Below are 16812 nucleotides of genomic sequence, written 5' to 3' on the forward strand. Positions count from 1 at the left end.
TTATTGGGTTGTATTTAAGCTGAATAACCATATGTTTCGGTAACAAAGATATTGTAGCCTGCTTTATGAAGTAAAAATCAAAACAAAATAACACTTTCTGGCCTTTTATTTGAATAGCATTGTAGGCTTTTTACATATGGAAAGGACAATTCATTTACATGTTTACAAAAAGTAAATTTATGTCTAATAATAAGAATGGATTTATACTACTTATAGTAATATATTAAATAATACTAATACAAAACTATGTTCCTGTTATTTTTACACTTTGCTTGTGTTTGATCTATAAACGGAGACATTTTCCTCCTTTTTGACAAATTGCTATTATCATCACTGAATAAAAAACACTCACCAAAACCACTACATCATCATCCCTACCACCACTACTACTACAACTACCACCACATCATCATTCCTACTACAACCACCACCACACAATAATCTCTAAGACCACCACCACAGCATCATCCCTACCACTACTACAACCACCATCACATCATCATCTCTAAGACCACACTACTACTACAATCACCACCACATCATCCCTACCACCACTACCACATCATCCCTACCACCACTCCTACTACAACCACCACCACACCATCATCACTAGCACCACTACTACTACAAATAACACCACATCATCCCTACCACCACTACTACTACAACCACCACCACATCATAAACCCTACTACCACTACTACAACCACCACCACATCATCATCCCTACCACCACTACTACTACAACAACCACCACATCATCATTCCTACCACAGCTACCAGTGGTGCCAACCTTACGTAAAAAATGCGTATTTTTACGCATTTTCATTCATTGTACACATTTTTCTGAGGATTGTACGTATGATTAAATTTCTATTATTTAAGCATTTTTAGCATTCATACACTTTTTTGGTGTCCTTAAACACTAAATTTTTCTTGACCCTTCAGAATTATATATATGGATCTGGAAGTTGATGCTATTTATCATCTATAAGGTGTAAGCTTATTCATTCTTTCAAATATTGATTATATCATTGCTAGTATAGTCTAATTGCCCATTATCAGATTTAGTGCTGATTATCGATTTTCTCAGAATTGTACGCATTTTTTCAAAATCTTACTCATTTTGGCTCTCCATTGTACACATTTACATGGGCCAGGGTTGGCAGCACTGAGCTACTACAACCACCACCACACAATCATCCATACGACCACTACTACTACTACCACATCATCCCTATCACCACTACTACTACAACCATCACACCATCATCCACCAAATGTTTAAATTACACTTTCAACTTTTGAAATTCCACCGAGTCGTGTCAGAAATTGCTGCAAGACAAATTTTGGATCGCATCTCAGTAAATTTGAGTGAAATTCAAATTTATAGGTTATGGTTGCATGGATGAGTCATGATCTTCACGATGAAAAATTTCCTCCTTTTTTGTGACCAGTCATTCTCACCCCTGCTTTTAAATTGCTTGGTAGGATTTTTTGGGGGAAGGTAGGATTTTTAAGTCTGATAATCTGCTGGACACCCTGTATTACAACCATCATCACTACCACTACTACTGCTACCACCATCACATCATCATTACTGCCACTACTATTACAACCACCACCACATCATCATCAGTACCACAACTAATACCTCAACCACCACATCATCATCACTACCACTACCACAACTACCATCACCATTACAATCACCACCATCACATCATCATCACTACCACTACTACTACACCACCACCGCCACATCATCATCACTACTACCACAACCACCACTACCAGTACTAATACAACCACCAGCATCACATCATCACTACCACTACTACTACAACCACAACTACCACATCATCATCATGACCTCTACTACTACAGCCATCACCACATCATCATCACTACCACTACTACTACAACCACCACCACCACTACATCGTCATTACGACTACTACTACAACCACCACCACCACATCATCATTACCACTACTACTACAACCACCACCATCACATCATTACTACCACTACTACCACTACAAACACATCGTCATCACTACTACTACTACAACTACTACTATTACTACTACTACTAATACTATTACAACCACACCACCACTACCACATCATCATCATCATTACTACTACTACTGCTACTACTACTACTACTACTACCACTACAACAACCACTACAACATCATCATCACCACAACTACTATTGCAACAACCAGCACCACATCATCATCACGACCAGTGCTACTACAACCACCCCCACCACACCATCATTACCACTACTACTACAACCACCAACACATCATCACTACCACTACTACTACAACCACCACTACCACATCATCATCACTACCATTTGTACTACAACCACCATCACCACCATATCAACATCACTACCACCACTACTACAACCACCACCACATCATTATCATCACAAACACAACTACTACAACCACTTTACCACCACCACATCATCATCACTACCACTACTACTTCAACCACCACCATATCATCATCACCACCACTAACAACAACCACTATCACATCTTCATCATCACTACCATTATTACTACAACCACCAACACCACATTATCCTCACTACCACCAGTACTACAATCTCTACCATTAGGTTTTGTCGCTTTACTTCATTTGAAATAAGGAAACTTTGGGATTGTATTTGGCAATGTGTTTATGTATCATAAAATATAATTCTTATCAGTTATCTATTTAGAACTATACAATATGTAATCACAATACCATTCCAATTCCTTTTTCTTTTGTGCGGAAATTCCTCTTTCGGCATTGAAATTCCTACGAGTGGTGTCTGAAATTCCTGTGAGCCAAATTTAAAGTTGGCGTCTCTGTACTCAGGCATTGGACCCCGGTTCTTTCATAGAGATCTGTATTTGTTATTGTCTCTGGCCAATAGATTCCGATTACTTGACGTAATTGTTTGCGGTGGAATGAATCGAGTTCTTTTTGTGAGGCCCCAGGTTCCACAATTATATGTCAATATCGGAATAACCATGCCTCGTAAATCTGTATTCGTTTATTCTCACTGATTATGTTATTTCTACTCCATAAATTTTGGAGTTGGCTGAATGCATTGGTAGCCAGCTGCTTTCGATTTCTGATGTTTTCATTATGTTTGCATAAAGGATCAGTAAATTTTTGCCTCCTGAATTGGCATTACTGTAATAAGACTATCAATCTGTAATTTTCTCTTTATGTAGGTGTCAATTCTCGTAACTTTATATAGCCATAAAGTAGCAATGACTATGAAAAATGTTTTTTTCTCTTTTTGAGGAAAATTTTTCTCTGAAATCAAAGCCCTATCTCCACTGAGTTAAAATGTTTTTTAATTTTGAAAATCCATTCATAAATAAACAAGTTATGCAGTTTCAAAGGTCATTTATTTGGATGACCCGCAAAGAGGAAAAAAACGCGAAAATATGGGACGCTTTTTCGGCATTTTTTTTTTTCGACCTTTGGTTGTATCTTGCGTAATAAGTAGATTAAAAGATTGAAATTTGGCAATTTTAGGGCAAATTTGATAGAGAATATGCTGAAAATATTAGAAGAGTTCTAACTTATATAATTTTAGAGCTGGATGGTATATAACACACACACACACACACACACACAGAGAGAGAGAAATTAGTATAACACACACAGAGAAATATATTAAGAAATGAGTATATAAAACACACACACACACACAGAGAGAGGGGGGGGGGGGGGGGAGATTGCGTACATAAACGAAAGAAATATAGAAGGAAAAGAGAAATTGGTTAAGGGGACAAAGGTTACTGATGGAACATGACTTGGAACACAATAATTAAACCCATGCTGAGATTGTAGATCATATTGCAATCGAAAACTTTTAACATTTAACATTTCTTAAATTCTTTTAAATTAAAAAGTCAAATTATCAGCTGTTTATTGAACCCAAACGCAATGGCAGACGATAAACACCCCTCTGCCAGTGAGACCGCGCAGACATTTTGACTAGTCGTGAACTTTAAAACGAGGTCAACCAATCAGAAAGCGCTTTGCCACGACCCGCTCAGCCGCTGTTTGGTGCCAAATCGTTTTGAACTTGTGATTCGGGCTGTAGGGGGTCAAAATGGCTTTGTCTTTTACGAATGAAGAGCAAATTAGGATGGTGTTTTGTAAAATACGGGAAAAGTACTCGTCATATTCACATGAAATTTTACAACCAAAAAGAAGAAATGTTCATGTATTACCTTGTCAGCGACAAAACCTACACGCCCGGTAGTTTTAGAAATATTTTACTCCAAAGAGTAAAAATCTATTTTTAACGGTCTTCTGGTAATCGCACGAGTTTTTGTCGCTTGACATAATCTAAAATGGCCTTTTTTCTAACTGTGTGCCAACTTTCAGTCATATTCATCGATAAACAACGTCGTAATTAATTTTTTAAAATAGTATATACGAAACGGCTTCGTCTCATATTTTGTCGCGAATTCGGGCACTTCGTGAGCGAAAAAGAGGCCCAAAGATTTGTGCGGGATAGTCATTGCTACATAAAGCCTCTAGGAAAGCAGATTGAACTATGATAAGTGAAATATTTTGCTATTTTGAAGGTGATCACTCATGAGGAGGCTGAGAGAAGAGGAATGGAATATGATGCTGCAGGGCGCACATATCTCTTTGACCTGGACTTCACTGACAACAATACAGCTTTCACAGTGGATGCTGGTGTTTATGGGAATGCAGCGCACTTCATTAATCATTCAGTAAGTTATAATACGATTATCCTGTTTTGTTTGGGGTTTTTTCCCCAGGATTATTTTCACTTTTTGCATGCATGCATTGTTACCAACTTTTTCCAAAACACATTTGTGACTATTCATCAGAGTATAAAGAATTGACAATAGGAACTGTAGACATGACTGTTTGGGATGGAAAATAATACATTTTGACTGGATGGGGTTCCTGACCTCCCATTGTGGGCATGTCACACGATCTTCTATCTCCTTGTCTCTGTTTTCGGAGTTGCTTTCTGTCTTTGTCTTGGAATGGGATTGCTTGGTTTTGTCCTGGCCCTTGTTCGAGTCCTTAGCTGAGGGGAAAACAGTCAAATGATTAGCATTAGTTTTGGGAGATGATATTTTTTTCCCTTATAAATCATCTCACTATTATGTATTGTATGTTATGTATTCTGTTTTGGATATATTCTGTAAACATTTGAGTGTGTTCCTCTTATTGGGATCCTGTGCTGGTGTGTGGATGAGACTTTTAGGTGATCTCAAATTATAAGTACACTGATGGTAAGCTCTTGGGATCTATATCTGTTCCCTATTTGAACCATTTCCCCTTTGTCTTACTTTTTCTTGGGTGATTTGTTTGTAATTCTAGAATTTTTTTACTATACCATTTCTTCCTTTTTACTGGCACTAAATATGTCGTAAGCGCCATAAAATCCTTAAAAAAGAATAAAGCATTTTCAAAATTTTTGAATAGCTGTGAGGTGACAATAATGCCTTCCAGCACTCTGCTAATCTAATCTATCTCCAAAGTTATTACATCTATCTGTAAACTAGCTCTTACATAATGCATCTTGAAATGGAATATAAATATTTGTTTTGAAAGTATGAAAAAAATATGCACTGTTCTGGGATGAAATATAAAAAAAAAAAAGAAACATTGCTTACTTATTGGTTGGCAAATCTTGATGTAGGTAATAATAGTAATCTGGCATGACAGTTTTATGCATCGCTTGCGGGCTCCAAAAATCGCAATATATTGCTGATTTACATTGCGGCCACACAATCAGCAATGTTTTTACACATTTTAGCAAATTTTTGAGATTTTGCAAAGAAAAATAAACAAACCAATTATAATTTTTTTTTCCTTTTAATTTGATAGCTCGTGCAGAATGTGAAAGATGATTAATCATTTTCTTCCTTTTTACCGACGCTTATATGACCTTACATTTGTTGCAAGCGCGGTGAAACCCTAAACACAGCGTACATAACGATAACAGTTTAGTTGAGACGGTATCCAGTTCCTGACACCTGCTGACCCGGTCACAGTGAGCGGTCAATCACCGAGAGGAATTTACCTAACGGGAATTGCCGTTTCACTCAATTTAACAATGTTTTGTTTTATTGTCTGTAAGACACCCATGAATGAGTTGAAATATCACTACTTGGTATAAAAGTTTATGTTTTCTACTTTTACTGTGTGTTTTTTATTTTTTCATAGTATTACTAGATTTCTCAATATAAGTTATCAAAGAACGGTAACAAATTACACAAAAATATACTGGGTGCAACATTTCAAAAATTAGAGGAAAAAAAACGTTGCTATGGATTTGTCTGAATTTTATGTATTATAAAGACAAGATGTAAATACTTCTCACAAAAAACGTATTTGTCCTAAACAAAAATATATCCGCTACGAGCATTCAAACTCGTCAGTGTAGTTTGGGGCTGGTCTTTAACTGCATTGCGTTGATGACAAATCGCATTTTATTCATATCGTTGATAATTCCGGATGCTCTTTTTTCCAATTGTGCTGTTGTTTGGTGACAGCTCTCTGTGCCTTGTTCTCCAAGAAGTCTAAGTCCAAACTTATATTGAGTGATGTGTGGTATGCAGTGGTACTCAAGGAGGTGTGTTTTGGGATTATTTTGTTTGGAAAATATTTTCTGTATGTATCTGTGTAATGTTTTATTGCACTTTGAATATATTGGATTGTGTCTGCTTTGATCGATTTTGTGTGTGAAATAAAGTTGTGCACATGACTATAGGCCTTTTTTATATTATCGAAAATTAATCCAATACTGCAAGCGTCGTCAATAATGAGTGGGTCGTGGGTGCAGTTCTTTGTTTGTTGGATGTGAGTTGCATGTAGACTTTTTCTTGTAAATATTTGTGGCAGTGGTTGCCAATGAATGACCTGCTATGGTAAGCCTGTGGTGTAATGCGGTATTCTGTCCAATTCAGAGGCAATAGGACCATTCCTGAGGGTGAGTGGCTCGTGAATGAGATTTGAAAGTCTCTCCTGCGTTTCGGAGTTTGTTGTTATATTCTACTCTGCCGATATCAAACATGCAAGTGTAACCCGTTTCAAGGTTAATTTATTTATTATTAGCGTCTTGGCAATGAGCAAATACAAAGAAGCTAATGAGTCGTGTGTTCAATGTGCTTTATAATGTGTACTTTTTACACATAAATTATGAGTGTGTTCCTTGCTTGTCCAATGCTGTGTCAGTCCCATAGACTATAAGAATGTCATTAGAATAATTTGAACATTTAAATGGTTTCTTGCGGGCACGTTTCTATTTCTGTGTTAAACAAATCATACCACATGTCCTACATAATGAATTCACTGCTTGGTTATGACTTGCAATTGTGTGGTCCATGCTGTAAGAGAAAATTCAAAATTGACTGAGCGGTGTAAGCAATGATATAGTGAATTAATGAATAAAATGAGTTTTAAAACACTCTGTATTACTTCTCATATCCATGCATACATAACAGCGTACATAAAATTTGGAACAAGAAAAACCAAATACTTCACCCAATTTGGTGAAAGAAAGGGGAGCAGGAAAATTCTAACAAGCAGTTGAGCTAAGTTGAGGCCCAACACACAATGTCATTTAAAATTAAACATTAGCAAGATAATTCAAATTATGCAATTTAAAAATCAAATTAACTCATCATTGAAAAAAATAGAAAAAAAAAAATAATTAACAATCAAACCGCAGCGAAATATTACGTTTCAAGAACAAGGCTAAAGAAGTAATATCATTATTACTTGACCTCCCGCGGAAAAATAATCATTACAAAATAATGAAAACAAGAGTAAATGGAACTTACCTCATTTCGTAGTAAAACTTGTGCCTTGTGAATCACACCAAAAAAATTTGAAATTTATAGGAACGTTTTTTTTTAATCCTGAGGTAATTACAAGTAATTTTATTTAAATGTTATAGAAAAATGGGTGAATTTGAATCATGGCTTGTGGAATAAGTACTGGAGATATTGAAATAAAAATTGGACTGATGGAAAGAGGAGGTCTGCGAGAATTCTTTGCATTTTGGGTGGAATTGCATCGTCACGACGATTGTGAGGTTAATTGGTACGGAAATCATCCATTGGTATCACCCAATGCACGTCAAATCTACGTTCTGGGAATTGATCGGCTGATCGCTGTTGACCCCGGTTACCTGTCGGGTGAGGTTACGTCGGCGCTCGAAACAGCGGGAAACTAAACGGTCAGATTTATAGTGCAGTTTAGACGCCGTGTAAAATACAAATAAATCCCTTGCTCTTTCATGAATTAATTATGGGTTTTTAGGAAAATTAGTGCAAATTTTGCTGTTTTTAGCTTGCAAAATTTAGATTTATTTTTTGCAAAAAACCGCCATGTCAGAGTAATACAGTGAACCTCTGGCTGCCCTCCCATTCCAGTTTTTTTTTTGTTAATGTCATTAGGAATGAAAACCCCTGTTTGACGACGTCATTAAAACAATAATCGGCATTTGATACGGATGCTTGATACCTGACCATCGTTTTCTGGTACTCGTACTCACTCATTCCTAGAGCTTTTTGCTACTTTTCAAAATTGGAAAAAATGTTTTCTAAATGACCATGTACTTATATAGTTTTATTCAACAATGATTTACATGCAAAAACTAAAAACATTAGCTTTGATTTTGATACTACGCCTTTAATGCGTCTCATAAAAATGTAACAAATATGCATGGGGTCAAAGCAGACCTGCCAACCAGTACGATTAATCGTATTTTAGTATGATTTTTGGACCCCGAATACGCGGATACGATTTTAGTGGATTTAATACGATTTTTTAAAAGATGTGTGATGTGAATGATATTGATGATACATTTGATGCATTGATACACACATGTCGTACACCAACTGTTGACCGTGTTTCTGAATGAATGATGCATCACATTTAATACTATAGTTATCATTTCAGTTGCTTATATGATGCCGGTTTTCACCAATATTTTTCTCATACATTTTTGAGGATTTGCATAGAATTATGCATATAAGCTTGTTTTATACTTTAAATAATCTCAGACCACATTTAAACTTTTGCCACTTATTAAATAGAAAATTCTAAGTGAAAATTTAATTAAACCAACATCTTCGACTATGAAGCCTTCAATTAAAAACTGTATTGCTAATTAACTTAAACATAAATGGGTTCTTTCCCTTTATAATAACTAAATTACTCTATTTTGATTTATATAAAATTTATAATGATCTTTTTTTTTCTTTATTATTTTGTACGAGTCTTGAATTACAAAGTGGGCAGCTTTAAGAACGGTATTTGGTTCAAAATGAATTTTTTAGAACCATTTTAGAAGTGTTTAACTTGTCTCTGCATATTACATACTTTGCGAATTTCCCATCATTTGACCAAAGTAATAGTATTAGTAGTATATAGAAGTAATAGTCGTAGTAGTAGTAGTAGTAATAGTAGGAGGAGGAGGAGGAGGAGTAGTAGTAGTAGTGAATGCTCAAAAAAAAAAAAGAGATAGATATGGATCATTAGATAACATATATGGAAAATATCTTGCTACTGTTGCAAATTCTCATCTATTGAATTGAAGACCACTCTCCCAGATATTTTATCTCAAAACTTTCTCATAACTGATGTACTGGGCTAGCAGATATCACCATCACAACTTCATCAGCATCTCTTACCATCAACATCATGACATCATCACTTCTACAACTGCCATCACAGCATTGTCACTGCCACAACCACCACCACATCACTTCTACCACCACCGCCACCACAGCTTCATCATCATCACCACCACCACTAGAGCACCATCGCTACAACAACCAACACTTCTTCCACTGACACTAGCATCAATACTACCAACATGTTAAGGATCTTTTGGTCATTTCTTTGAGTGTTTCGAAAGCAATTTCCTTTGATTTTGCAATTTCTGAGCCTTATGCTAATTTTAAATGGCCATTAAGTTTTAGTTTCTCGATAAATCAATAATTTTGTAATCACTAGAGATTGCTTGAATGATGAAGATCAGAGTTTATTTTGATTTGGGATTGATGTTAGCTTTTATATAAATTTTTGTATAGTGCGCACTTTTTTTCCACATGTGCGAACAAAATACACTTTTTAGGGTCATGGAATACACTTTTCATCCTGAGAAGGTTGGCAGGTCTGGGTAAAAGTAACACGGGTAAACTAAACTACGGATATAGTCGGTGTTAGGGTTGAGTGAGTTAATAATTGAGCTTTTTGTATAGAAGTGCAGTATCCAATAAACGTGCTCAAAGCACTTTACAAAGGGTCCCTGAGACATGATGTTAGGTGATAATACAATTTTTTCCCCGTAAGAGACAATGCTGTCAACGGCCGGGTACTTATTTTACACCTGAGTACGGTGAGAGAATGTGAGAGGACTCAACTATGTGCCAAGCGAGACTCAAACCCAGGACTTTCCAATCCCAAAGCAATATCATACCACAAGACCACATAGCCATACAAATAACCTTTTCCCCCCCCCCCCCCCTCCCAATGAGGTCACTTTGTTTCCGACCAATCAGCACACGTGTTTACTACACTGCATGGAATCAGCGCTAGTTCATATGGTACCACAGCAAAAGAAGTTCATCAGTGGATGGAAATCTCAAGGGTCCGTTAACCTTCCCTGTTAGCTGTCAGTAAAGGTTTACTGATATCAGGCAATGCCATGTCCAATTGGGTAAATTATGAATATTTATGGTCTTATTAGTATGTTGGGATAGCCGGGGAAAACAATAACAGCTAAAATCAGCTGTTTTTCTAATCATCAGTCCAAATTTTATATTATTTAGGTTAAAATTTAATTGTTTTTTTGGGGGGGGGGGGGGTTTGTTGTTTTTAAAAAATATTATCTTAAGGGGTGGATTGACACATTTTAAGTGCTTGTAAATTTTTGTGCACTTAAACATACCTGCTGAGTTTTTCGTAATTTTAAGAATTTTAGACAAATTTCATGGCCAAATACGAAAATATGAAACAATGGAAAATTACGAATTTTGATTCTCAGTAATTATAATAATGATAAGAACTACTACTACCACCACTACTACAACTACTGCTAATACCTAGCACTTTTTACAATCCCATTTTCTTCCTTTTTACTTGCACTGATATAACCTAAATGTGTTGCAAGCACCGTAAAACCCTAAAAAAAAACAAAGCAAAGAAGAGCATTGGTTGTCAATTTGAATGTGGTGATTACCGCCATATTAATGTCGCTATACTGGGTTTTTACTCAAATGTATGTCATTATGGTGAACTTTCTATTACTAATGCTAAATAAGGGAAAAATCATGATTTGGAATCCAATTTGATATTGAGGATGTCATAAGTGGGCTGCACTGCACTTATTCGACTTTGGGATATCATAGGTTGGAAAGTAAACATTTATATTGAACCAGAAATTTTGCATTGATTGCCGATTTGAAGGTAGTGATTACTGCTATATCAATGTTGCTGTAACAGATTTTTACTAAATTGTATGTCTTTATGGTGGACTTTTTATTACTAATGATATATAAGGGGAAAATCGGGACTTGGAATCCATTTTGCTATAGAGGATGTCATAAGTGGGCTGCACTGCTCTTCTAATTTTTCTAGTTCACGAATGGAGTTAAGTTATAACAGGCTGTCTGTAAAGTTGTAACCTTTTAGAAGCTGTCACGTTGAATGAAGATTTTACTGGTTCTGATTATTGTTCCTTTTGTTGTTTTTTTAAAATTTTCAGTGCGACCCTAACATGGAAGTGTATTGTGTTTGGGTGAACAATCTTGATCCTCGAATGCCCCATATTTGTCTATTTGCTAAGAAAGACATTGAGAAGGATGAGGAACTCAGCTTTGATTATTTATGTGGTAAGATGGATAACCTTGCAGTGATATCAAAGCTCCAGTTTCACCGGGGACAAATCCGGTCTGGAGCAAAAAATTCTGGGTTACATGCAACTTCATTAAAATTCCAGTGTGGTCAAATTGTTCGAAGGATACCCCCCTCCCTTCAACCACCATATCATCATCATTGCCACTACTACTACAACCACCATCACCACATCATCACTACCACTACTACACCACCAACAGAAAATCATCATCACTAGCACTACTACTTCAACCACCACCACCACATCATCATCAGTGCCACTATGACAACCACCACCATCATATCATCATCACTACCACTACTACTACAACCACCACCACCACATCATCATCACTACCATGACTGCTATAACCACCACCACCACATAATTATCACTACCACCACCACTACTACTACTACATCCAATACTACATCATCTTAACTAACACACTGCTACAACCACCATCACCACATTAACATCACTACAACTTTAGCTACAACCACCAGCACCACATCATCATCACTACCACTACTACAGGGTGTCCAGGCAAGTTGGATAAATTTGTTTTTAGTTGGATTTTGATTGGTGTAAATTTGACGCAGGTCGGTAGTTGCAAATATCAGAACCTATAAGCTGAAAATGCTTGCTTTGTCTGAAGTTTAAAACAATTGTGAGTAAAATTATCATACTGGACACACAACACTCAACAGATATTGGTGCCTCTATCTATGAGTCTCAGTGATGCCAAAACTCCGGTTTCACCGAAAAAAAATCCGGTCTGGAGCAAAAAATCCGGGTTACATCAACTTCCATCAAATTCCGGTGAACTCAAATTGTTCCAAGGATACCCCCCATCCAACCACCACATTATCATCACAGCCTCTACTACTACAACCACCATCATCATATCAATACCACTACTACTACAACCATCACTACCACTACTACAATCATCACCACCACCACATCATCTTCACTATCTCTACTACCTGGGTGGGGATCCTGACTTCCCATAGCGGGCAGGGAGGTACATACTGTGTCTTCTATACCCTTATATCTGTTTTCCAACATGCTTTCTGCCTTTGTCTTGGAATGAGATTACTTGGTTTTTTCCTGGCCCTGGTCGGAGTCCTGGTTGGGAGGGAAACAGTCAAATGCATAGTTATTGTTTTGGGAGATGATATTTTTTTCCTTGTAAATCATCTCTCTGTTATGTATTATTATATTTGTTATTTTGAATTTGTAATGTAAGCATTTGAGTGCTTGTGTCCAGATGAGACTTATAGGTGATCTCAAACTAAGTACATTGGTGGTATGCTCTTGGAATCTACATCTGATCTGTATTTGTTCCCAGTTCCCCTTTGTCTTACTTTCTCTTGGGTGCTTTTTAATTGTAATTCTAGAACTTTTTACTATCCCACTTTCTTCCTTTTTACTGGCACTGATATAACCTAAATGTGTTGCAAGCACCGTAAAACCCTTAAAAACAAAATAACATATCTCTACCACTATAACTACCACCACCACATCATCATCACTACCACTACTACTACAATCACCACTGTCGTAATCACTACCATGACTGCTACAACCACCACCACCACATAATCATCACTTTATTAATACACAGTAAATGTTTTGACACTCTCTTCATATCTGCCAACCCTTCCGCTTTTGGTGGAATCATTCCTATTTTCATTTTTCCTTTTCCACTATTCTTAAATTCTGATGTTCAAAAATGATGGTGATAAGAAGAAAAAATGGGGGGTTAAAAAGGTGAATTAAAAATAAAAAGATTGCCTAAAAGGAAATAAGTAGGAAAATTAATTGCACTCCGTCCCCCCTTCCCCATTCTATTACCTAATACATGTGATATGTACTTTTGCCAGCTGGGCCTGAATATTGTCTTTATGTATTTGGTGGCAAAGTTGGTTGTAATTTTGGTACAGAATTATCCATTGTTAAAAGATTCCTATTTTCTGACATTCTGATTCCACTTTCGGAATATGAAGGGTTGGCAGGTCTGCATTGTTAAATGTTACATTGACCAAGATGTGATGTGAGTTGGTATCAAAACAGTTGCCTGTTCAGGTCATCTGGTCATCAAAGTGACTCAATACATTCACTGAAAGGGTAGCGATTATAACCGTATATTACCGGTACCAAAGCATATTGAAAATAAGTTGAGAAATACAAAACTGACAGGGTTTGGCATTGGTAGTCAATGGCAGGTTCCATTTTAACAATACTTATTAGAAATGGCATCAGAGATTAAATTGTAAATTTTTAAAACTCACTTTTTAAATGTTTTTATTTTGTTTACTCATACTTTAAGGTTTTTGTACAAGTACATGATTTTCACCCCTATACCTTGTGTATTGAGGTTGGCAACTGTCAGTGCTACAGTTCTTCCTGTAATCAAAATTTCCTCAAAACTTTTTCTTGCCTTAGCAATGTGTAACACAAATTATCTTTTGGTTTGAAAGGTACATTGTCAGATTTTTAAATTCTATTTCCACTCAGCCCGTCCTAGTCCAGATGAGGATACAGGAAGTCAAGAATCATCAACTAAAACCAAGCAACCTACCTCAGGATTAAGTTCTGTGATAAGCACGCCACCACCTACACCATCTGGAGTCTCAGCACAGCCAGGAGTGAACGGTGGTAATTTAATATGATATATATTTTTACATAAAACTTCAGGTATCCTCTTATTCTTTAAGACTTGCTTGATCGATTTCAAGGGGGTTTAATCATCGAATAATAATGGTAGGAAATTTGAGGTTAACCGAAGAATACAATATTCACAGACTGGAAGTTTCCTTCTTAATCAGCGTCAACAAGATGGCTTAGTTGAAACTCTCCTCATTGTAGGGCCTGATGGGAAAAGTCGAGCAAAAAAAATCTGAAACTGAAATATTTGATTACCACAATTCAGATGTGGCGCTGTCTTACTTTAACCTGTTTGGGCCCTCAAAGCCCAATTTAAGGCTTGATGCTGAAGATGATCTTGTTGAAGAAGTTCAAGATTGGTTTTCAAAGCTTGACTTTTGATTCGGAATCTATTTGCTGTTTTCATGCTAGCAAACATTCATGGGGACTTATTTGAAAAGTAGGTTAAGACTGACTCTCTATCATATGTAAGTTTCAAGTGGATGTATTCAAAACTTTTTGAGTTTTGACAATATTTCGGTTTCTTTTCATATGTTCCTCTTAATATAACTATTTTGAAAGATTGTTTATGTTTTTTAAATTACAGACTTTCAATTTTGATTGTTTTTGATGTCTCATTGTTTTAATGTATCAAGACTGAAACAGGACTGATTGCAAAGGCAAATAATAGGGTTAATGGGGTTAAATAGCGAAAATGATGCAATCTTAACTGATACAGAATTTTTTTTTTTTTTCCAACGTTATTGAGAGAGGTCTAAGTTTTCACTATACTTGCGGCAAGTGAGCTCTCATCAAACTGTCAGTGAATTGGCAGTTTGCTTTATTGAATTAGGACACTTTAATAAAATGATACGTAAATATGAGAATCTTTGTCTTACTATGTCTTTTTTTATTTCCTGTTTTGTTTAGGATTGACACCTGATAATGTTGCCATAGGAGAAACAGGAGACTCACCCAAGGATAGCTCATCTAATGCTCCAAATAGCTACAGTTGCATGTGTCAATGCGGTGCTGCTAACTGCAGAATTTATCTCTTTTAATTCATTTCAAATCGGTTATTTTTATTATTTCAAACTTTCAAAGCATGTTGCAATTTGTCCGAAAACACAATATCTCCAACATGTTAGGATATTTCCAAACAATATTGGATTTTATCAATAGTTTTTGAAATCCTTAATCTCTGTGAGGCTAGTAGGGGGAGGGTAACACGAATAAGTGAATTTTTAAAATGTTTCTTCACAAACTAATGTTAAAATTCATGTATAAGATGGCAACCTATTTTCTGGTATCAAAGTTAATTCTTGACATCTTACATCAATGTAATATTACATAAAATTCAAAGTAAGGGTTGCTTAGGTCAAAAACCTTTAAATATTCACTTTAAAAAGAGAATAATAGAACTATTTGTATAACTATTCAAATGGCTGCAATGAAAATAAGAGATTAAAACACGAAGGAAAGACGTGAGATAAAAGAAAATTATTGTTATTAACTTTAGCAGCTGATATTAATATTGATATAATGTTAACTTTCACAGTTGATGTTAGTACCTATTGATATAATCACTTTAATTTTCATTCTCTTGTTATCAGCATGGAAATTGTATCTAACATTGTCATTGTACTTTTTAAGGCCAACATAAAGAATAAAAGTGCGATTAACTCAAAGCATATTGACAACAGGAGCAATCTTGATCGTTCAAGTTGATAGAGACAATTGCATAGAAAAGTTTGTGTTTGGTCACAATATCCTCATCTTCTCTTTGTGGGGACAGATTCAAAGAGGTTTTGTATTTTGGTCACAATCTCCACATTTTCTTTCTCTGGGGACAGATTCATTGTAATAGTTTGATCCACTCATTCTGATCTCATCGGGAATTTTGACTGTCCAAGACCTACCTGGGTGGGGATCCTGACCTCCCATAGTGGGCAGGGAGGAATATGCTGTGTCTTCTATCCCCCCATACCTATTTCCCAATTGTTTCCTGTCATTGTCTTGGAATGAGATTACTTAGTTTTGTCCTGATCCTTGGCTGGGAGGGAAACAGTCGAATGTATAGTTATTTGGGAGTGATATTTTTTTCTTGTAAATCATTTCTCTGTTATGCATGCATTATGTTTAGTTTACATATTATTATATGATTGGTAAACATTTGAGTGTATTCCTCTTAGTTGGGACCTGTGCTTGTGTCTGGATGAGACTTTTAG

At 36.1% G+C, this 16812-nt stretch overlaps 1 protein-coding gene across 6 annotated transcripts in view; it reads left to right on the plus strand.

The window, feature by feature from the left end:
• The window catches only part of LOC144975035 (histone-lysine N-methyltransferase SUV39H2-like), a 43649-nt gene extending 27363 nt beyond the window's left edge, over window positions 1-16286 (plus strand). For 5 of the 6 annotated variants that reach the window (XM_078918688.1, XM_078918690.1, XM_078918685.1 and 2 more), the window contains exons 5-8: window positions 4623-4775; window positions 11801-11927; window positions 14456-14596; window positions 15515-16286. In XM_078918688.1, the coding sequence (XP_078774814.1) occupies window positions 4623-4775; window positions 11801-11927; window positions 14456-14596; window positions 15515-15645 (552 nt within the window). In that variant the 3' untranslated portion in view covers window positions 15646-16286. The remainder of the gene's footprint in view (window positions 1-4622; window positions 4776-11800; window positions 11928-14455; window positions 14597-15514) is intronic. The other variant, XM_078918687.1, reaches the window with a different exon arrangement.
• The last annotated feature ends 526 nt before the right edge of the window (window positions 16287-16812 follow it).

Source organism: Berghia stephanieae, chromosome 6 (genome assembly GCF_034508935.2).
Source record: "Berghia stephanieae isolate SIO BIC M18660-M18661 chromosome 6, UCSD_Bste_1.3, whole genome shotgun sequence".
Taxonomy (NCBI): domain Eukaryota; kingdom Metazoa; phylum Mollusca; class Gastropoda; order Nudibranchia; family Aeolidiidae; genus Berghia; species Berghia stephanieae.